This window comes from Acomys minous (genome assembly GCF_964271855.1).
Source record: "Acomys minous genome assembly, chromosome: 2".
Classification (NCBI taxonomy): domain Eukaryota; kingdom Metazoa; phylum Chordata; class Mammalia; order Rodentia; family Muridae; genus Acomys; species Acomys minous.
Window position 1 is genome coordinate 121,153,451 of NC_140484.1, and position 23,485 is coordinate 121,176,935.

Sequence of the window (23,485 nt, forward strand, 5' to 3'; positions counted from 1 at the left end):
TTCTTCTTCTTCTTCTTCTTCTTCTTCTTCTTCTTCTTCTTCTTCTTCTTCTTCTTCTTCTTCCTTTCATTTTGGAAGCTGCTAAGCTGCATTCTGGTTCACTCAAGTAATTAAGTTTCATTCCTTCTCAAGTCTCTGATGGGGTTGAAGACCAGATACTTTAGTCTTACATTAACCTTAGCTGTTTAGGGGATACGATGTTTTTAGGTCTAGATAGAGGTTTTAAGTGAACAAAGATGATTCTCTGAGATATTGATTCTCATTCAGAATTTTAGACTCACCAAGATAGGAAAGATGTTTATCTGCAAGGTTGACAAATACAATTAGCCAAAATTCCATGAGTGTAACGTTCATGTAATCCCTGATTGTTTCGTGGCTCTTCTTGCTGTATGCATTTTTATATACATGTCATAATATAAATGTATATGGCAAAAAATAAATAAAATCATTAAAAAATGATGACCCATTTTTTAAAGAGAGGTTTGCCTGCTGTCAGGGGTGATCATGACTGCACAGATAACATGTAGAACATATGATAAACTAAATAAAATGTATTATTTAAAGCAAAATTTGACAGTAAACAATGGAGTGAATGAGTAGGGGAATGTAGAGTATTGGGAAATAAGCATATAAAGGAAGGGAATACAAATTATACAAGGGCAATGTTCTTATAATTTACATTAAGTGACTAAATATTGACTTTAAGTAGAATAAAAAGGCATTTGGTAGTCCCTTAAGTAACCATTGAGAATTTTAAGATGAAAAGGAAGATATATAAAGGCAAGGAAGGGATTTAGAAAATATTCACATGCAATAAGACGTGAGAATTAGAAATGGAAGGATAAGAACACATGAGGCAAGAAAAGAAAAAGAGCAATAGTAATTTCTGAAAATTGTGTCTACCTAAATAATTCTTAATATATGCTACTTAGAACCATGGACAATAAATAAGCAGATGTACTATGTAAATATTGCTATATTCCTGGATAGGGTAGAAATATGAATCTTAGTTAAAAGGTAAAGAGATAGTCCTTAGGTTGCATAATTTTTATATTACAATTGAAATAGTTTAATCTGCATAGCAAGAGTGCCATTATTACTAATATTATATTAAGTTTTTGGTCAAACTTACTTTCTGGTCTCCCTTTACACTGTGATTTACTCAACCTCAATGGCACAAATCATTATTGTATGTTTTCAAGGAAGGAGAGACACAACTCAGCTGTAACAAAGATTGGGTTTGATTTCCCCCACACGATGGCTCACAACCATGCGTAACACAAACCCCAAGGGATCTAACACACTCATCTGGCCTCTGTGACATCAGGCAGACATGTGATACACAGACAGACAAGCAGACAACATGTGTGTGTGTGTGTGTGTGTGTGTGTGTGTGTGTGTGTGTGTGTTAAAGAATAAAGAAAACCACTACTCTATCTTGAGCTGAAAGTATGTTATCCCATTGCCAACTTGGTATACAATCAATAATCACATGCATATTAAGAAACTATGCACAGTTTTGCCCGCAAGTGATTGTTCAGTTCCCAGTAATTGCTGAAGATCCCTTTCCAAGGAAGCTTGCTGTAAACTGCAGAATTCTGTACACTAGGAAACGCTCTTGTTTCTAGAACAGACCTACTCTGGTTTCTATTTAGAGCATAAATGGGCTTGTGGGAATACATTTTTATAACTTATATATTCACGTTACATCTAGATCATAGCCCCATCTCTTCCTGGACCCTCCCCCACCTTCTTCCCCCTATCCTCATTTCCTTTGTCCTCAGAAAAAAAAGATCCCCCCTACCACCCCACCCTAGCACATCAAGTCCCCCCTAGATTGAGCTCTCTTCCTTGTCCACTGAGAAGGACAAGACAGCCCAGTTAGTGTGAAGTGCTTGAAAGCAGGCAACAGAGTCCATGTAATAGACTCAACCCCTGACACCATTAGAGAAACTCAGCTCTGTTCACAGACAGGAGCTTCTGCCCCATCCCCCTGCCCCTCCTGCCCTGAGCAGCTGATGGAATCATGTGCTGAGACTCACAGCCAGACTTTTGGAGAAGTCCTGTGGGAAAACGCGAAGGAAGGATAGAAGGACCTGGAGGGCGACAAGAACATGTGAAAACTTTCTAAGCTTTTTTTTTTCCCTTTGTTTTTGAACAACATATAAATTTGATTTTAATTTTCTTGATTAACATTTTCTTAAGGATACTTCCTGTAAACAGTTGGAAAGAGACAACTGTGAAGGAAGAAGCTTTTCGTAGAATGATACAGTATTCAAGAGGCTAAGCAAGAGGAAGGTGGATGGAGGAGAGAGTGGGGGAAGAAAGAGAGAAAGAGAAACCAGAATTGCAGTAATAAAATCTCTCTAGCAGAGTCTTATAATTTATGTAACACTTTAATATTTGCTTGTAATACTACTTTGTAACTGAAATCTTCACCAAATACATAAAAAGAAATGCTGAATTATTTACTAACCCTTTTAGAAAATTAAACATCTCCTAGATTAAATAATGAGTAAACACTACAGGAAGCCAGTAAATTTTTAATTTTTACCTAAAATTTCAATACTTTTGAGACTCAAATGTTTTTCATTTTTTAGAAAGAATAAAATATACATTTACCCTGTGAGTGCTGCTTGATGTCTCATTTCTGTTCATAAAGAATGTAGAATATCTTTGCTAGGAGAATTATTTATATCTGCCTCAATCTTCATTGGATGCACAGCTACTGAAAGATATGATGGTGGTACTACCTATTTAGGGATAAACAATTACTGATAGGGCCATGGTGGTGGTGGTAGTGATTTTGTAGGTAACAACAAAAACACCACCAACAACAAAAGGAAGAAGGCCAGTTCTAAAGATAAGACGAAGTTTCTGGTTAATTCTATCAGTTTGATGAATTACACCAAAATTAAGAATTAAAAAAATTTTTAAGTCACTTTGTGTCAGAATGACATGCGTTATTCTCTAAAGTTTTTATGTTTGTCTTTAAACTTGTGACTCCTCGCCTTTTAGGGCTTATTTCACAGAAAACTAAGGTCATTGGAGAGACACCATGACTACTCGGAAGAGAAAAGGAATCGCATGCTTAAAGTACACTTTAAGAAAGCTTGCTTAGGGTCCTGGCTCTGATATCTGTGTTCTATGCAACATTGTCCCAACAATTAATCTCAGTGAGCTTCAGTTCCATTATCTATAAAATTAATAACTTAGTCCAGATAGTTATGGCACTAAAAATTTGAATAAATGTTACTGTAGCTCATTTTAATGAGCAAATAGTATCTTTACATCACATCAAATCATCAGCAGTAAAGAAAGAAGTTTCCAGATACTGACATTTCTTTCAGACTATGAAGTTCAAATGTATTTGCTTGCAAAAAGGCATGTTTTAGGAGTTAGAAGCCCTTGTGTTTGAAGTAGCCAGTGACATAATGCATAAATGATTTCTCTCCATTCTAATTCCTCAAGTCATTGCATATTTAGTAGAAACAAGTCAACTCTGAGAGCAAGGAAGAAGTATCTCTAGAGTTTAGAATTGAGGAAAGAAATTTGGAAAGTTACTCAAAATAAATTGATGGCAAATAAAAAGAAATACAAGAGAACTCAAAAGTTACTGACCAGCCAACAAAGTATTAGAATAGATTAACTCTGAAATGAAAATACAAATGTAAATTTTAATCAGCAGCAAATAGATGACGGAATTATTTTACAATGCCGCTTCAGTAAGTTTATGTAAAACTCGTTCCTTGTGTTTTTACATAGACGTTGGATTGAATATGTCAATTTCATTGGCATGGTATAAATCTAAAAATGGTTTCATCTGTATCCATTTTCAAATAACTAAACATGTTGAGCATTGGAAGTTAGAGAGAAATTTCTTTTATTTAATTCACAAGCTTTCTGTAGCTTTATTTAAAAAATAAAATAAAAACAATGAGACTAAGACATTTTTAAGAATCTGTGCTCTTCCAGCCTTCCAACAAAAGAACACTTTAGTTGTGTATACCAAGTGGAATAATAAGAAAAGTATGAATAGACATCATAATGTTTCATAAAACAAATTTTTATGTGATTGAAGGATGTTTTTTAAATTACTCTTGTATTCCCTAACTCCCAAAATGAAGTTCAAAGGGTAAGCAGATTCACAGTGAATTATCATGTCACTAGAACATAGTTAAACACATCCCTGGCTTCTTCTAGGAAACCAGCAGAAGACCATGTTTAAAATTCCTAACATTATTTCAAAACTGTGTTTCATCCTTCCTGAGATCCAGCTACTTTCTCACACGGGACTGTTTTCTATTTCAGGTATAAGCATGAACCCAGAGTAAATATGAAATGGGCAGAATTTTCTTATTATAAACATAGCATTGCAGAATTAAGTGTGGTTTACATAGAAGTTAATGTCTTTGAAACAATGAAACTATTGCCTTTGTATATATTAGTATGTGTGATCTTAGATGAATAATTATTATATTCTTGTTTCTAAGGTATGAAATAATGAATTTCAAGGAAATGGGAAAAGATTATTTTGATTACATCAATGTCGGAAGTTGGGACAATGGGGAATTAAAAATGGATGATGATGAAGTATGGTCCAAGAAAAATAGCATCATCAGATCTGTATGCAGTGAACCCTGTGAGAAAGGCCAGATTAAGGTAAAATAGAATCTATATTTCTTTGTTTCAAATTTAGCAGTGTTAATTCTCATTGGAGATGTCTTTTTTCTTTGGCACTTGTTTGGCTTTTTACATGTAAGCTTATACTGGCAGAAAACGAGTTTATTTACTGTATTCTGGTCAATTGTTTAGGAAAGGTAGAATTCAACCAACAATAGTGTGAGTAAGTAATCTGAGCTGATTGATGTAACTGAAGAGCCATGTTTAGCCTGCTCATTCTTTCTCCATATGAATGTATCTAATCTTAAAGATAATGGTCCCTGAGGATGAATAGTTTAGAGCTAGAAAACATTTTAAAATTGCTGTTAAAACATCTTAATGTATACCACTCAGATCTAGGTAATGGACAGGACATTCTCCACAGTTAGGTGGAGAGCAAGGAATGACTCTCATACAAACTCTGGTGCCCCATATTTGACCATATCCCCTTGATGCGGAGGCCCAGTGGCACTTAGAGGAAGGATAGCAGGCTACAAAGATGGGAATTGATAGCCTATGATCATATAGAGGGGGAGGAGGTCCTCCTCAGTCACACACAAAGGGAAGGGGAGTCGGGTAAAAGCAGGAGGGAGGGAACAACAGGAAGATACAAGGGATGGGATAGCAATTGAGATGTAATCTGAATAAACTAAATAATAAAAAAAAATCTCAATGTAATAGTCCATTAAGATCAATAGGGCAAAATAAATGAGAAAAAATAGATGCAAGATGAGCAATATTATGATAGTGTGATGCCTTCATTAAAAGAAAAAGTCAGAAGAGATAGAGAAAGAAAACGTGGTTCTTCCATTATGTCAAGCATCAGATCATAAAACTGGGTGTGATTTCAAGGAAAGATCATGTGTGTATGACAAGCAGCAATAGGGACGTTGCAGAAGTGACAGATAGAGCACTCTAATGACACTGAGTAAGCCAGAGTACATAGATGCTTGGTATAAGTTTTTACTATGAAATAAAACATCAAAATAACAGGCAATAGCCAATTTAATAGAGACTTTTTAATATTATACTAAATAATCAACCTGTATATTATGACACAGAAGTAGTAGTGTAATATTAACTAAAATAATGACACATGTTGGCGCACAGTAGATATTAGTAAGTGGATTAATGAAAGATGAAACAAGAAGGAAGAGTTAAAATACAAGATGCTGATTGTGTTGGCAGGGAAAAGAAAAATGAGGGCCAAGATAAGCAGATGTGACATTGGAGAAAATTTTGTACAGGTTCAAGAACTCATTTCTGACAGCTGATTAAACATCTGGTCATGGAAGAAAAACAAGTATAAGACAGTTAACTGCAACTCCAATGTCCTAGCAACTAAGAATACCATTGTCATAAATGAAAGAAAAAGGAACATCTGAGAGATGGTTCATCAAATAAAGCTTCTTCACAGAACACCTGGCTAACTAGGTATAATTCCCAGGGTTCACCTTGTGGAAGTAAGAACAAACTCTCGTAATCTATGTTGTGTTTACAAGCACACAAACCTACACACACACATACATATGAGAGAGAGAGACAGACAGACAGAGAGACAGAGACAGACACACACACACACACACAGAGAGAGAGAGAGAGAGAGAGAGAGAGAGAGAGAGAGAGAAGAGAGAGAGAGAGAGAGAGAGAGAGAGAGAGAGAGAGAGAGAGAGAGAGCGAGCAAAAAGAAATGTGGTTTTAGATTAAAGTAGATGGATTAGTTTCAAGACTTGTTGCTTTTTGATATAGCAAGCCAATGATAATTCATTTAGAAAAGGGGAAAATAAGTTCAAAGATCCAGATTTAGGAATAAACTTGCTACATCTTAAATAATACACTTTGAATAGATTAAAAATTGCCAAACTGAAAAAAATATTGCCAAATTGAAAGTTTAAATAAAAAATAATAATATGGAGCAAACATAAGCCTCCACTAATATCTGCTCTGAAAGTATGAAGAAGGCAGAGGTTAAGCAGAACTAACTCAGAAAAGCAAACACCAGATACATGCTGTTAGGCAACATGGTGGTCAGCAGAAGACGGACCAGGGAAGAGGTGCAAAGTAAGACGGACATGATAACTGGTAATCAGCACTTCCTTGGTTCTTCTGGGACAGAAGACAGGCAAATGAATGGAATACAGAAATACAGAGCATATGAGGAAAAACAAGTAAGAGACAATTTGCTACTCTGAGAACACTAGTTTTAAGATTAGCATGGTTTGTCCAGAAAATTAAAAAAAAAATAATGAAAAAGAAATAAAAACACTCTCCCATGCTTCTCGGGAGACCTGGTGGCACTCAGAGGAAGGACAGCAGGTTACCAAGAAGAGACTTGATACCCTATAAACATATACAGGGGGAGGTAATCCCCCTCAGTCACAGTCATAGGGGAGGGGAATAAAGGGAAAATGGGAGGGAGGGAAGAATGGGAGGATACAAGGGAGGGGATAACCATTGAGATGAAACAAGAATAAATTAATAAAGGAGAAAAAAGACAAAAAAAAGAAATAAAAACACATAATTAAGAAAACAAGAAAGCTAGTTATTGAAAATATAATGTCTTGGGAGAAGAAAAATGATACTGAAATAATTTGATTGTTCACCAAATAAGCATTACCATTTCAGGCATGCAGAATACTTGAAAAAGTTTCCTTGGATCTTTTCAATCAACCTTACATTTTCTCGAACTTACAACACTTTTCAGATGTTAGATGCAAGATGAAATGTTTTAACATCAGTATGCAGGTGCTCAGCCAGGAGACTAAGAGAATTTGGGAAACTAAGACTTGATTTAAGAAAAACAAAACCAACAAAAAGAGGAAGAATTTTAACACCTGGCAAATGGCTTAACAGCTTGTGGAATTTCTAAAAATATTTGTATCTTCTGTTGTGACATATGACAAAAGCTGAAACTTTGACCTGAAAGTTAAATCTGACCCACTGCTTGTCTTTAAACAAATTCTATTGAAATACAACCAACTTTCATTTTAGTCTTTGGCATGCTGTCTGCAGATACTCTTACACTTTATCAGCACAGTTAGGTAGGTTAGGTATGACAGCAACTATATGCTCCAAACTTTAAATATGTACTATAAGACGGAAAGGTTTCTGAACTATTGGTACATTGTAACAGAAACATTATTCATCTTGGCAAACCACCCTGTAACTAAAACCTTCATGTAAAAGCCTTTGCGGATTCATCTAGGGTGTCAACTTTTCCTAGTTTTGAGTGCTACCTATAGAAGAATGCAACTCAGTTACTGTGGGAGGCACCTGGAGTTTTGACAGTTCATGAGCTTATAGTTTGAACACATACTTTCAAAATCCTTGAATAGCTGAGTAAAGATATTTCTTGGCATGTATTTCTACCATGTTGTATAGGATATAACTTACATAATGGTTGAGTTTCATTCCCTGTCACTAGTGTCTTTCTTAAAATGGCATTGTTTTATTTCTGCCAGCAGGCGTGGGCTGCGTGTGGTGGTGGGTGTGATGGACTCAGTGCAGGTGTGGGATGGTGGAGGAGCTGATGACTTGGTGGCTGGAAGGCAAACGAGATGGTTAGATAAGTTTCTGGGAAGTCCTGGGGAAAGGACTCATGACACGCTATAGTGAAGCCACCAATAAGATGGAGAAACTCTTGAAAATCTAGCTCCCCATCACTGTTGATGTTCAGCTTTTTCATCATGCGGTCAAGCACTTCAGGGTCTTTCCAGCTCTTTGTGAAGGCACCCAGCTCTGTGGTCATGGAGGCAAGGAACTCAGTTTTGGAGAGTTGACCGCTGTTCCCACCCTTCCCATTGTACTTTTGGAAAATAGCCACCAGGGACCGGATGCACAGCTCAGTCTTGGACATTTTTGTCCAGTTGAGGAGCGAGGGAGGTCGGGCTGCAACTGAGGCTGACAGCCACTGGGAGAGGAGTAGCCCTGTCACCATAGTCTTAACATTGGTTACATACTTACATTTGCTTAGTCATTTTTATAGTTTTTATAGTATGTAAATATCATTCTCATTCTTCTTAGTATACTTTTGACATCATTATTTATTATTATGACTCAAGGTTGGAATTGAGACCTTCATTCATAATAACCTCTCTTGGAATTATCCTGAGATTTATGATCTTGGTTTTTAATGGAGGCTTGGCATCTTTTCAGTGGCAGTGAAAACACCTTTACTTCTGGTATGTTCACAGCTGGAACTGCTAGGAGAGTGCACTGCCATTTGTAATAAGCAATGAATGTGAATCAAAACAGATCATGTGAAAAAGTTAAACCAAATTGGTTTTGAATGATCAAATAAAATCTATCATAATTCAAAGAGACTGTTAATTCAGAATTATTCTTGGAAAAGTGATTGGCAACATATTGACATTCATTAGAAATAGAGAATGAAGCATGGATAGCCAGCTCTTTCAAGGGTGAAAAACTCAGTATTGTAAATTTGCCAATCCTTGTAAAGATCAATATTATAAATAAGCCTACTTTTAATATGTAACCTAACAATTGTCTAAGGGTAGTTCTGATTATGCTGAAAATCAAATTCTCCATTTGTAGGTATATTTATATATTTTATTAATAAAAATAGGTCTAAGTTTATAGCCTTACATTTTATCAATTGCTGATTATTTATCCCAAGGAAAGTCTATGAAATGAAACATGTTTGTTTAAAGATATATCTGATTTAGTTTCTGTGCAGCAACACTAATTAGAATGGTAACTATTCCCCACAGGTGATCCGGAAGGGAGAAGTCAGCTGCTGTTGGACCTGCACACCTTGTAAGGAGAACGAGTACGTGTTTGATGAGTACACCTGCAAGGCATGCCAGCTGGGGGCCTGGCCCACTGACGATCTGACAGGTATGCGAATCACAGTGTCAGCGTGATCCTCGGAAATCAACTGAGAAACGATGTTACCCTCAACGTGTTTTTTCACTAAGGATAGTCTTACTCCGGGGACAAAGCATTTCTTTGGAAACAGAAGCCTTCCCAATCCCTGATTAATCATGGAAAATTTTTGATTTCAGGGAAGTTGTGCCTGATTTCTAGCCTCACCACCAAGAGTTCTCTAGGCTGTCTATTGCGCATGCTCAGCCCATCCTCAGACCGTCTTATGAGTTCCTATGTAGACTGTGAGCTTCCAGTTAAGAGAATGAAATATGTCACAAGTCCAAGAAGAAAAAGGGTTTTTTGTTTGTTTTGTTTTGTTTTTTGTTTTGTTTTTGTTTTTCACTAAAGTTGTATTTTTTTTCTTAGTGATTTTTCCTTTTGGAAACCTGAAGTTTCCCTGTAAGCAATGCTGTTCTTAAGTAATGCTGACAAAACGCAAGACAGACTTGCCCTTGTTTGCTTGCTTGTTTGCTTGTTTTTTTTTTTCCTTTAAATTCAGTTTAGTTTAGGGTCTTTATATCAAAGGCTACTCCTATATTCCATAGTGTTCATTCTGTAATTTACATACATTTTGAATATTTCCAATAGTAAGCCCTACAAACTTCCTTCCAACTCATTGTCAATTTATTAAATGCATATATTTGCCTAAAAGTGAAATAAAGACACATGAATTAATATTATCCCTCTGTCTTAAGGAAACTCACAATTTAATACTAATGGAAAAAATATACAAACATGATTAATATAATGACTGAAATGAAGATAATCTTATTAAGCATGTAACACAAATGTAACATGTTTATTATACTTCTGGGTTGTAGGCTCTATACACACATAAAATCTTATACTCATAGAAGATATGTAGAAGCAACATTGTCTAGGAGAGCAGACAAGGCTAATGAGAAGGGGAAGAGAAAGAAAAAGGATGGTTAGTTAGGGCAGATATGGAATATGTTTGAAGCACATTATATATTTGTCTGCAAATGGTCTTCTGTGTTCTACTATTCTAAAAAATGAGACAAATAAACCCAGGACTTGTGGAAGAGCACTAACAAGGGATATGTTATGTTTAGTGGTCCCAGGTTTAAGATGGAGTTTTAGCACAGGACTTTTAGAAGATAGATCATAAGATCATCAGAGTTAATGGTTCTCATTCATGGGATAAGTGATTTCCCATGGCCGTTGTACCAGCTTATATCAAAGTCACGATTATAAAAACCCTGTGATCTGGAGTCTTCTGAGGCTTTCTCAAATGAAGACTCCTTATTAGTGAGTGATATTTATACAGAAGGTCTCTCTTTCTTAAAAAGATCTGTTTTAATAAAACATCTAAGTGCCCTGTCTTTACCATGGGATAAGCTTTCTGAAGTTCCTAGGCATTCCAGAGTTGACTCAGTGCAGAGCACCTAGCCAAAATGAATTATTTGAATAGATGAATTATAATAGGTGTGTACATGCACAAAAAAAATTTTAAAGCCCACAAGAGAAAGATTATTATTAGTTTTCTTCAGCCTTGGTGTAGCACAGTCGTGACGGTTTTTTTTTATATGAATTCACTATTTTTTCTAGTTTCAAATTAGATTACTGTTGGATTTTTAAAATCCTGTATATTCAACAATCATACATAAATATGTACATTATCAATGAAAACAATGGTCCCTTGGTATCTGTGGAGCTTGTTTTCAGGTCCCCAGATAATTGCCAGAATCCCATAAATAAATCTACATAAATATCTTTAAAAGTTAAATAATAAGCTGGGCATGGTGGCACATGCTTTAAATCCCAGCACTTAGGAGGCAGAGGCAGGCAGATTGCTGTGAGTTTGAAGCCAGCCTGGTCTACAAAACGAGTCCAGGACAGCCAAGCCAAGGCTACACAGAGAAACCCTGTCTCAAAAAACAAAAATAGAAGAAGGAGGAAGAGGGGGAGAAGGAGAAGAAAAAGAAGAAGGGAAAGGAGAAGAAGAAGAAGAAGAAGAAGAAGAAGAAGAAGAAGAAGAAGAAGAAGAAGAAGAAGAAGAAGAAGAAAAAGAAGAAGAAGAAGAAAAAGAAAAAGAAGAAGAAGAAGAACAAGGAGGAGGAGAAGAAGAACTACATATCACTTTCTCATGGTGTCCTATAAATTTTAAATTATCTGTATTTGGTTTATAATACTAAATTTAATGTAAGCAGTTATATAAAGATTTGTCATAACATATTTTTAGGGAATAATGACAAGAATAATGAAAACTACTTTAATACAGATGATTTTTTTCAGTCACGGTCATAGGGGAGGGGAATAAGGGGAAAATGAGAGGGAGGGAGAAATGGGAGGATACAAGGGATGGGATAACCATTTAGATGTAATATGAATAAATTAATAAAATACTTTTAAAAAGATTTTTTTCTCAATTTTCCCATTTCCCTGCAGTTCTTTGATTCCATGAGTGCAGTACACATGGATACAGCCATCACAGTGCTTCTCAATGTAACTTTTTGTCTTTTTATCTTCTAAGATAATACTATTGAAAGTGAACATGGCACATTACTTATATGTATCAATGGATACACTATTTAATATTACCATTTTCATTATAATAGTTAGTGATATAGAAAGTGAATGGAAAACAAACATGGTTCTCATATTTGTTCTCAGTAGCATAGTCTTTTATGCACTGTGCCATGTAATGAGGATAAAAACTATAACCACAGAGAGAGAGAGAGGGGAGAGAGAGAGAGAGAGAGAGAGAGAGAGAGAGAGAGAGAGAGAGAGAGAGAGAGAGAGAGAGAGATTGTGCAAAATGAGCAAAAGAATAACAAAGTTTTCACCAAATATTTCTTTAAGTTGCCTGATTTTCAATCACTTCCACTAGATGGGACTGCCTTGCCAGACCACTAGAGAAGAGAATGAACTCAGTTCTGATGCAATTTGATGAGCTGGGGAGGGTCGGTATGGGGGATCCCCTTTTCCGATGAATAGGGGAGGAGGAAGGGAAGGTGGTACTGGAAGGAGAAGACAGAGTGGGCTATGACTGGGATGTAAAATTAATGAATAAAATAATTAATAAGAAATACATATTTTTAAAAGATAAATTGCTTACTTAATGAATAAGGCTGCCGTGAACATAGTTGAGCAGTGTCCTTGTAGTATGGTGAAGAATATGCCCAGGTGATATATGCTCAGAACTGCTAAAGTCTAGTCCCAATTTTCTGAGAAAGCATGAGGTTGATTTCCACAGTGTTTGTACAAATTTGCACTCCCACCAGCAATGGAAGAATGTTGCCCTTTCTCCAGATCCTTGCCAACATGTGCTGTCACTTCAGTTTTTGATCTTAGCCATTCTGACCAGTGTAAGATGGAATCTCAGTCATTTTGATTTGCATTTCCATGATGACTAAGGATGCTGAAATTTTCATTTTTTTCTTTTTTTTCTTTAATTAATTTATTCAGATTACAACTCAATTGTTATTCCATCACTTGTATCCTCCTGTTCCTCCCTCCCTCCAGCTTTCACCCTATTCCCTTCACCTCCTCCCCCCACTGTATGGTCATAGGCTATCAGGTCTCATCTTGGTAGCCTGCTTATTCTTTCTTTGAGTGCCACCAAGCCTCCCCATCAAGGGAAGGGGGCCAAATATGAGGCACCAGAGTCCAAGTCAGAGTCAGTCACAGTTATGTGGAGAGCATCTTTAAGTGCTTCTTAGCCATTAGGGAGAGATTCTTCTGTTGATAGTTCTCTGTTTAGCTCTGTATCCCATTTATTTAATGGTGTTATTTGGCTTGTTGGTGTTTATTGTTTTGAATTCTTTATATATTACGGTTATTAGTCCTCTGTCAGATGTAAGGTTGGTGAAGATCTTTTCCCGTTCAGTTGGCTGCCATTTTGTCTTATTGACTGTATCCTTTGCCTTGCAGAAGCTTTTCAGTTTCATGATGTCCCATTTATTAATTGTTGCTTTTAGTTCCTGAGCTATTGGTGTTCTGTTCACAAAGTTGTCTCCTATACCAAGGAGCTCAAGGCTATTCCCAGTTTTCTCTTCCATTAGATTTAGTGTGTCTAGTTTTATGCTGATATCTTTGATTGACTTGGACTTGAGTTTGTATGGGGTGATAAATGTGATATATTTGAATTATTCTTCATGCACTGTATCCCTTTCCCCTCTCCGGGGTACCTTGTCAGGCCTCTGTAGGAGAGGATGTGCTTAGTCCTACTGTGATTTGAGGTGCCAGAGTGGACTGATATGCTTTGGGGGTCTCCTTTCTTTGAGAATGAGTAGGGGGAATGGGGTGATGGGGTGTGAGCATGACACTGGAAGGAAAGGAGAGAGGGGGCTGAGATCAGTCTATAAAGTGATTAAATAGACAAATTTTTTTTTAAAAAAAGAAGAAGAAATGACTTATGTGATGAATAGAAATTGCTAGCAAGTCATAGAGGGAAATGTATTTCTCACCAAAAGACAACATATATAGAAAAGCAGAAGATGAGAGAATATTATCAGATTTCAGAAAGGTATCAGGTCAAGATTCGAATCCCCCTAGAATAATACGCTCAGAATTTGAGTGTTGAACTGTAAGTTGAGTGAACAATCATTCCAAGCATTTCAGTGGATGCAACAGTGTAATTAACGATATGTTATTAAATAGCATTCTTGTTGCTGTGAGGAAGAATCTGTTGAGAAGCATGGGAGGTAAAAGTCAAGTAGACAGACTGGATGGTCACTGCTACAGGAGACAAGATTTCTTGCTGTCTTTAACTAAACAATGCATTGGAGCATCGGGGATGTGCTCCATCCTAATCCCTACACTTCTTGTAGGCAAGACAAATTTTGGGTCAAAGGTTTTATGGGTGTGTTGGTGTCCTCCTCCCTCTACTGAAAGTCCCAACTGGCTACAGGAAGTGGCAACTTCAGGCTCCTGAACCCCCAATGATAGGAGTCTCAGCCTCCTGGCTCCCATAGACTCCCAGGAACCCCCACTGTCCCAGAGATGATCCCCATGCCCCTACCAATTTCCTCTGTTCTCTCTCCTGGTGCCCCCAACACTCCTGCCCCTGCTTTCCCCACACTTGATCCCTATTCATGTTCCCTTCCCCTACCCTTCACCCAACAGTTCCCGCCCTCCATCTATTTCAGATGTCTATTTTATTTTCTCTTCTGAGTGAGATTCAAGCATCATCCGTTGGACTTCCCTTGGATTCTTTGGCCCAATTTGAGACCCACCCCATAGGAGAGAGCCAACCCCTGTCACTATTTTTTTTAAATATTTTATTAATTTATTCATATTACATATCAATTGTTAGCCCATCCCTTGTATCCTCCCATTCCTCCCTCCCATTTTCCCCCTACTCCCCTCCCCTATGTCTGTGACTGAGGGGGACCTCCTCCCCCTGTATATGCTCATAGGGTATCAAGTCTCTTCTTAGTAGGCTACTATCCTTCCTCTGAGAGCCACCAGGCCTCCCTGTCAAGGGGACAAGGTCAAAAATGGGGCACCAGAGTTTGTGTGAAAGTCAGTCTCCACTCTCCATTCAACATTAGAGAATGCTCTGTCACTATTAATGATACTCTGCTATGCTTGCAGACAGGAGCCTAGAATAACTGTCTTCTGAGAGGCTTTCATCCAGGAGGTGGTGGGAAAAGATGCAGAGAGCCACAGACAACACAGTAGGCCAATCTAGGGGAGTTTTGTGAAAGAGTGAGAGGAAGGAGAGAAGGAGTAATAAGAGTCAAGGACACCATAAGAAGACCTATAGAGTAAGGTAACCTGGGCCCATGGGGGCTCACAGACACTGAACCACCAACCAAAGATCATGCATGGGCTTGACTTAGACCCCTTGCACATATGTAGCAGATGTGCAGCTCGGTCAACATATGGGTTTCCTCATAGTGGGAGTAGGGGCTGTCTCTGACTCTGTTGCCTGCCTCTGGATCCCTTGCCAGGGCTTAGTGGGAGAAGATGCACTTATTTATGCTGCAATTTGAACTGACAAATGAGTTGGTACTTTTTGGGGGCCTCCCTTGCTCTGAGAAGAAAAGAGGGTAATGGGGGAAAGGGAGATGTGAGGTGGGACTGGGAGGAGAGGAGCGAGGTACTGAGATCAGGTTGTAAAGTGATTAAATAAATAAATAAGATTATGAAAATAAAAAATAAAACTGGACATAGAAAAAAAAGAAATGTCTGAGACATAAATTGGCATTAAATCAACGGTACATGCAGACAATCTGGATGCAGGTAGCATTAAGGAAAACTGGCAAATATCCTACCTCAAACACTAGAGGAATGAATGCATTTGTTCATATATATATATATATATATATAAATGCTCTGCTCTTAGATGAGAGCAATTTGAGATGACTTTTCAGATTGTCAAATAAGAAGTAATTAATATAAAAGATTGTGGTTTTAATGTACGTCATAATGTATAGCATGGGCTGGAAATAGAAATTATAATTAAGTTTCTCGGAGACTTAAAATCCAGTGAGAGAAAAGTATGTTTAAAGAAAAAGGTAACAACCCTGTGTAATTAGTACTATAGGTGTGGAATAAACACAGTATTAAGAAGAACTGGGGAATTGGGGAAAGTTTAACCTTAAAATATAAAACAATGCTCACAAGTGGTAATGATGACTCTGGTAGCAAGTGGTTCTTCCGGTATCATTATGATTCTGACCTTAAAAATTATGTAAGATGGCTAACGTACTGTTTCCTTGACAACTGTAATAGGCACATACTTTTTAAACTATATCTTATTTCAAAACTATCCTTGTGTAAAGACAAATTATCCCACTGCTAACTCCACTTTCTCCTGGTTCAGGTAACTTCTTGAATAAGTAATACATATTCCCATTTTCAAACTTTTTCATACTTTTTTCAGTGATGTAACCCCACTTCTACTCTCACACTGTTATGAGATTTTAGTTCTCAGAAATTTACTGGCTGAGAATTAAGCACTCTCCCTAGGGTCTTGCCTATCATTTAGTTTCTTAAGATCTGTGTATTGCATTGTGGTTATCCTATATTATGTGGCTAATATTCACTTATAAGTGAGTATATACCATGCATGTCTTTCTGGGTATGGGTTAATTCCCTCGGGATGATCTTTTCTAGTTCCATCCATTTGCCTGCAATTCCAAGATTTCCTTGTCTTTATAGCTGAGAAGAGCAAATAGAATAGACACCAGAAGCAGTTGAAGAGAAGGAACAGAAAGGGAGCCTACGGTAGAATTCTTCTGAAAGACTCCACCCAGCAGGAGATCCCAAGCATATGCTAAGAAACACAACCAAACTCCTAGACGGAGCACAGGGAGTCTTACGGGAGAGTTAGCGAACAGAGGGACCTGGAGGGGTCAGGCGCTCCACAAAGAGACCAATGGAGCCAAGAAATACAGATGGAGGAGGGGGTACTGCAGAGACTGATGCACCAACCAAGGACCATGCATGTGTGGACTTAGACCCTCTGCCCAGATGTAGAAGATAGGCAGCACGGTCTCCTTATGGGTCCTATAGTATGGAGAATAAGGACTACTCCTGACATGAACGCTGATCCCCCACATGTTGATCACTTTCCCCCAGCTGGGGCAGGCTTGCCAGGCCACAGACAAGAGGATACAGGCAGTCCAGATGAGACTTGATAGGCTGAGGTCAGACGTTAGGCAAGGAGCCCTTTCTGAGGAGTGGGAGAGGGAGGGAGGGTGGGATTAGGAGGCATGCCACAAGGGAGAGGGCTACAATCAGGATGTAAAGTGAACAAATTAAAACAATGGCAATTTAAAAAAAAAAAGAAATATAACGGCAAAAGACGCTGCGTATACCATAGTTTGGAGCCTCGTCATTTATTATTCCTTGTTTTACAGATGGTTTTGCTCCATGAAATGATCTTGATGATGCCCATTTTAGGAGATATCACAACCCAGGCTTTTCTGTCTCCTATATAAATGCCGTTTCTGGCTTTACTTTATTTTGTCTGTTTGGGTCAGGAGATGAAGGCTGACGTTTTCTCCACTACATCATCTAAGCCATTCAGAATGGGCGTTTGCCTAGCTTAGCTGTTAGCTCACTGTGTATTTCCTGTTACAAAATATTCCCAAATGATGTGATCCACTCTAATCTTTTAAGTGCCTGCCAACGCCTTTGAGCTTTGCTGTTCTTCTCTGCTTCATTCCTTTCCTGAGATCCAGATGTGGAAATATGTGTTCCAATTGTATTTTCTTCCTAAATCTTGTATATCTAAACTTCATTTAAGCATTGTGTCTACTTACTATCATATAATCATATACTTCCTTTCAACAAATGTCCAGGTCCAATTCTAGTAAATAGTCCTTCATTCTCTACTTTTCTCTACTTAAATATACATGAATGACCTAAGATGCCTAGTCTTGGTTACCTATATGTAGTCATTTATCAGACATGCTTATATAAATTCCTAATTATTTCAAATCTTCTACTCTCACCTTATATTTATAATTATGTGCATTTGGCTACTTCAATAACTTCCTTTGCAAACTCCAGATTTAGGCCTCCAAGACCACTCTCCTCTTTCTGCTGGTAATATATCTAAAATACAGAGCCATTACCTTTAATTTATTAAATGTATTAAAAGAATATCCTTTCTGATGTAAGCCTTGTAGATGAGATCCATATAACAAAACATAAACTGAGAAAATAAAAGCATTTGTTTTTTTTTTTAAAGCATGTTGTTACATGGAGTTTCTTAGAAAATGAGGCCACAAATATCCTTACATGATTTTTAAGAAAATGTTCAGAGAGGAGTACATTTAGGTAAAAATGTGTCTAATGAGAATAGGCAATATTTGCAGGGGCTATGATTAGCAACGCATTTGTGAAAAGTTATTCCTCTGATGATGTGTCCAAGTGTTAAGGATGCTCTTTTCATCTGGGTATCAAAAGGGAATCTATTGAATGAGTGATGACATTTGTTCAAAGGAAATGAGCGTGAGGAATCTGACAATGATCTTTTTGCTTCTGCTATTTTCTCAAATGCTAAATGGATATATTTTAAGATTTAATGTTCTGAGCCCATCAGCTAACATTTTAAAAGTGTTTCATACCTATGTAGGTATGAGAGATAGGGTATATTCTAAGATTGTAACATGGCATTCACAACCCACTCTCTCTCAGACCATCCTAGACTCTTTCTAGTTTTAGGTAACATATCTTCCTGCCTTTCATTTTGCATTCTAACATCAAAGGCTGTTTATAATTCCCATATGCACACAATGTTATTTTCTCCATATTTCTACATGTATTTTTCTTTGCAAAAATAAGTTCACCTTCTTCTTTTATTTGATTAATTTCCCCTGAAATTATGCCTTCTACTAAAAATCAATAAAATATTATACATGTATAGATCTTTGTGGCTTTCTTGACTTTCAAAGGACCTATATCATGTAAAATATATTAAGTAAATATGTTTTCTTTCCAATATTTATAATGTCTTTTTATATTAAACTTCAGCCATAAACTTTTAACTTGAAACAAAAAATATTTCTCTTCATCTTTGTGAAACCTCCTTTAATGTACTGAAGATGCAAAGACTCCTTCCCATTTTATAAAGCAAATCATGCTTCCTACTATGAATCATTTTAAAACCACACACACACACACACACACACACACACACACACACACATATATATATATATATATATATATATATATATATATATAAATAATCATGCTAGATACTCAGATTCTACCTAGGATATGTAGAAGATATCAGTTATACATAAGGTTGAAAGATATGTGATGTTAAAAATCACCTCTTCAAAGAAGGTCATACATGCAAGAATTGAAGTAGAGGGTAGCTGCCCAAATGAAATCAAAAGGGAAGAGAGTTTGAGGCATTAGAAAATGGGGCCTGAGGACAGATGCAGAATGGAGTATGGAGAAGACAAAAGAGATAGGAAAGCTAGAGATAGACAAATCCAAATCTTTACATGGTTTATAAACCATGAGGTGTGTGTGTGTGTGTGTGTGTGTGTGTGTGTGTGTGTGTGTGAATCCATGCAAAGTGAACACTCAGTACATACAGACCTACCAGCTGTAAAATAATGGCTCAGAAATCAAAAGTCTCATTCATGTAGGACCGGCCCAAGAACAGACCCTTTCACCAAGGAGTTTAGATTTCATCCTGTAGACAATGTGAAATTTACAGAGTTTTTCCTTTTTATTATTATAATTAATTCAAATTGCATACCGACTGTTATCTTCTTCCTTGTATCTTCCTATTCCCACACTCCCTCCCTCAGTTGCCCTAGTCCCTTCCCCTAGACCTCTGACAGAGGGAACCTCCTTCCCCACCACATGATCACAGCCTATCAGGTCTCATCTGGATAGCCTGCTTCCCCTTCCTCTGTTTGCCCACTGGGCCTCCCCACAAAAGGAAAGTGATCAAATTGAGGACACCAGAGTTCATGTCAGAGGCAGTCCCTGCTCTCCCCACAACTGTGGAAAATGAGCTATCCATTGGCTAGATCTGAACAGGAGATCTATGTTTACTGCATGTATTGTCCTTGGTTGGTACAACATTTGTGCAGGCCTCCCTAGGTCCAGATCCCCCAGACTTGATGATCTTCTTGTGGGGCTCCTAACTGCTCTGTGTCCATCAATCCACAAGGTATTTGTTCCTGGCTACTAATATAGATATTATTGTATGTATGTGTGTCCTCATTGAGGACAGAAAATAGTTATATTTTACCCAAAATTTTTCAGGTGCCAATTACAGCAGAGAAAGGCATTAAAAAAAGATCCCTGTTCTATAGATATTAACATTATAAATGTTAGCAGATATTAATATTTGGGTATTAAAAGAAGAGATAATCATAGCATTGTGGAAATCCAGATGAATAGAAGCTAACAGTTGTATCTGAAAATCACTTCATCAATAAAGTACATATACATATGGGTCAAAGTAAAGAGTAGCTTCCTACATGAAAATTAAAGAGAAGACTAAGCATTTGGGATGCTACAGTGCATTGACCAGAAAGCAACACTGTGCAGAAGAGAGGCAGGACAGCTATACAAACACCATGTCTCATAGGGTTCTATAAACCATGAGCAGTAAAATTAAAGCCATTCATTTTGTTCAATCATCGAGTGAGTAATTCATTCAATAAAAACATAACTCTGACCTAGGTAAAGGGAAAGAAAATATCTTTCTCTTCTACTACCCACATATACTAGGTGGAGTGCTTGTATCAAAAGACAGGTTAACAAGAAGAAAGTTATAGTTATTTAACATCAGGTTTAGGGTTTTTTTTTTCTTCAGCCTTACGCTAGTTACTTTTGTTTTCTCTTTAACTCAGGGCATCCCTATGCTACCCAGATTGGTTTTAACACTTGGTCTCACCTAATGCTCCCGCTTCAGCTTCAGGAAAAGCTGATCCTCACTCAGTTCAGTATGGACCTATGCTACCATGCCCAATTAACATTAATTTTGGAATGACATAGAAACTTCCTCAGGTGATATAAACCCGAGAGAACAGTTAGAGTTGAGTGCTTATATGCCTGGGTTTGACAGAAGAAGAAGAAGAAGAAGAAGAAGAAGAAGAAGAAGAAGAAGAAGAAGAAGAAGAAGAAGAAGAAGAAGAACAACAACAACAACAACAACAACAACAACAACAACAACAACAACAACTGTGGTCAGCTGTGATAAGGAAGCCAATGGATGAGTTTCAAAAGGCTTGTTTTTTCTATTTCTTCGCTGTGCCTTTTATCTTAGCAGAGGAGGATGCTCTTGTCCTCCAGCCTTGACAGCTGGGGAGGTCCTTCTGCTAAGATGTCTCAAGTGATGGAGAACGAGAGGAAAGGGCACGAAGTCCCTTATTGTTCATGCTATTTCTCAAATTCTGTGTGCCAAGGTGATATTGAGGGATAGTATGGCATGAACCCTATCCGGCAATATTCTAAGTGCTAAAACATTTCTGCAAACTAACCAGACAAAACATTCTGGCCTTCTCTCCTGGAAAATAGTTTTCAGCCAGGCCATTATCTCTAAGAATATCCAAAAATCAAATAAGAAAGGAAATGCAATCCTGGTGGACCACATTTTAAATATTTTTTTTGCAGAGTGATCTTGGAGAATGGATATTAATTTTAAGCATGAAATGGAGGATACTAATTTCAGATTGGTGATATCATCTGGAGAGAGTCACATAGGAATTACAGAAGAGGTTCAATTATATTTGAAAAGGGCCACCATAGGACTGAGTATCATTTGAAATTATCACAACAAGATGCTAATATTTTTTAAATCTTAGTTTGTTATTTGTAACACATTTTACACATTCAATTTTTTAATTTACAAATATTTCATAACCTATTTCTACATAATATTAAAATATAAAATTTAAACATAAATGGCTGGAATATTAATGATAAGAAAACTACAATAACAAGTTTTTACAGTAATTAATGTGAATTTATTGGTATATGGACTAAAATAATATATTGAATACAATAGCAAATGAAGAAATTTGATTTAGAATTAACATTGCTAAGATTGGGTAATTTGTTTTCTTATTTAAAAAAAAGCAGTGCACTAATGGTCTACTTTGAGAAGGGTAGGGGAAAGTGGCAAAAAAGCAACAATTTGAGTGAGGTAGTCAGAGGTTTCTAAAAGCTTCTATTTGCCGGAATGCCTCACCATTTCCTGGCACTGTAAAAATTTCCTATTTAAAACACACACATACACACGTTTGTTTATATTTAGATATATTTATAAAAACATATATACATAATATATAATGCATATATTTTCTGCTAAAGAATTTAAAGTAAGTTGCAAATAGCAAGATCCTCAGATCTTTAACTCCCTTACCCAGAGCTGCTGACTCCATCCAGTAAAACAAGTGAAAGCCAAATGTAGAATTTACTTGGCTTTCAAAAAACACAGTGGGAAGCCTTGTGACAGGAAGTTAACTTGGCTTCCTGCTTTTCACTCACAAAGAAATGTACCTTCAAGTGCCGAGCTGTGAAAATGTAAGGCAGGTAGCGCATGTCAAAAATTTGAAGTCAACAGGAACATTCTCTAGCAAGTCTTCTTATTCCTTGAGTGACTTAATTGCTTTGGAGTTCAGAAACTGAATTTTCACCTAAGGAGGCAAAAGTGAGCAGAGTTAATCCAGAGGGCATCTGGAGGAAAAGACGGAAGTGCTCCTAGGGGCTGTAAGCAGTGACAGGTCTCTGAACTCCAGAGCCTGAGCTACCCTTTGCAAATGTTTATTTTATACATGTTCCTCCTTTTGTTCTCCTTTATAGGAGTTTTATGCCTTTAATAAAAGAACAAAAAATTGCCTGGCATTGCAAACAGCTGTATCAACTTAAGTATTTTTTATATCAATCTTATGAGGTAGATATTATCTTTGACAACTGATATAACTAAGATTTAGGAAAATTGTATACATTGCTTTATGACAAACATCAAGGAAAATCAAGCCCAGGGAGACTATGCTATGCTACCTCCCTTCTGAAGCAGTATCAATTTTTCACACCACCTTTCCAGGAAACTATAAGAAAAAGAATTCAGATTCAGTTTTGTCAAAAGATTGTCTGCAGGATGTTCTGTTATTTCTCCCTCTAAATGTGATTAAAGTGGGCTACTTTTTTTTTCACTATTAAATTTGGACAGAAATGTGGAATCTTGCAATTTATTAAATATTACGTGTTTCTGGTTCTTTTTTGTAAATTTAGATGAGAAATGTTTGTATTTATCTTTCTACCTACAACAGCGTTTGCATTAATAATGGAACAGGTTTTCAGGCTGGTACTGCCAAGCTCTTGGCTTCTAGTTTATCAATCTAACCAGGATTACATATGCCACAACTGGCTGTCCTGTCATTCATTCATTAACAAGCAATTTAACATTTTTTCACATGATGCCTACTTCTGTTGACTTAAGTGAAAAGTGACCAATCTTCCATTTTTGAAGATTCACATG

At 37.0% G+C, this 23,485-nt stretch overlaps 1 protein-coding gene across 4 annotated transcripts in view; it reads left to right on the top strand.

Annotated features, from left to right (window-relative positions):
• GRM5 (glutamate metabotropic receptor 5) overlaps positions 1-23,485 on the top strand; it is an 879,135-nt gene that overhangs the window by 754,634 nt on the left and 101,016 nt on the right. For all 4 annotated transcript variants that reach the window (XM_084773380.1, XM_084773382.1, XM_084773379.1 and 1 more), the window contains exons 6-7: positions 4,494-4,662; positions 9,393-9,519. In XM_084773380.1, coding sequence (XP_084629506.1) covers positions 4,494-4,662; positions 9,393-9,519 — 296 coding nt within the window. The remainder of the gene's footprint in view (positions 1-4,493; positions 4,663-9,392; positions 9,520-23,485) is intronic.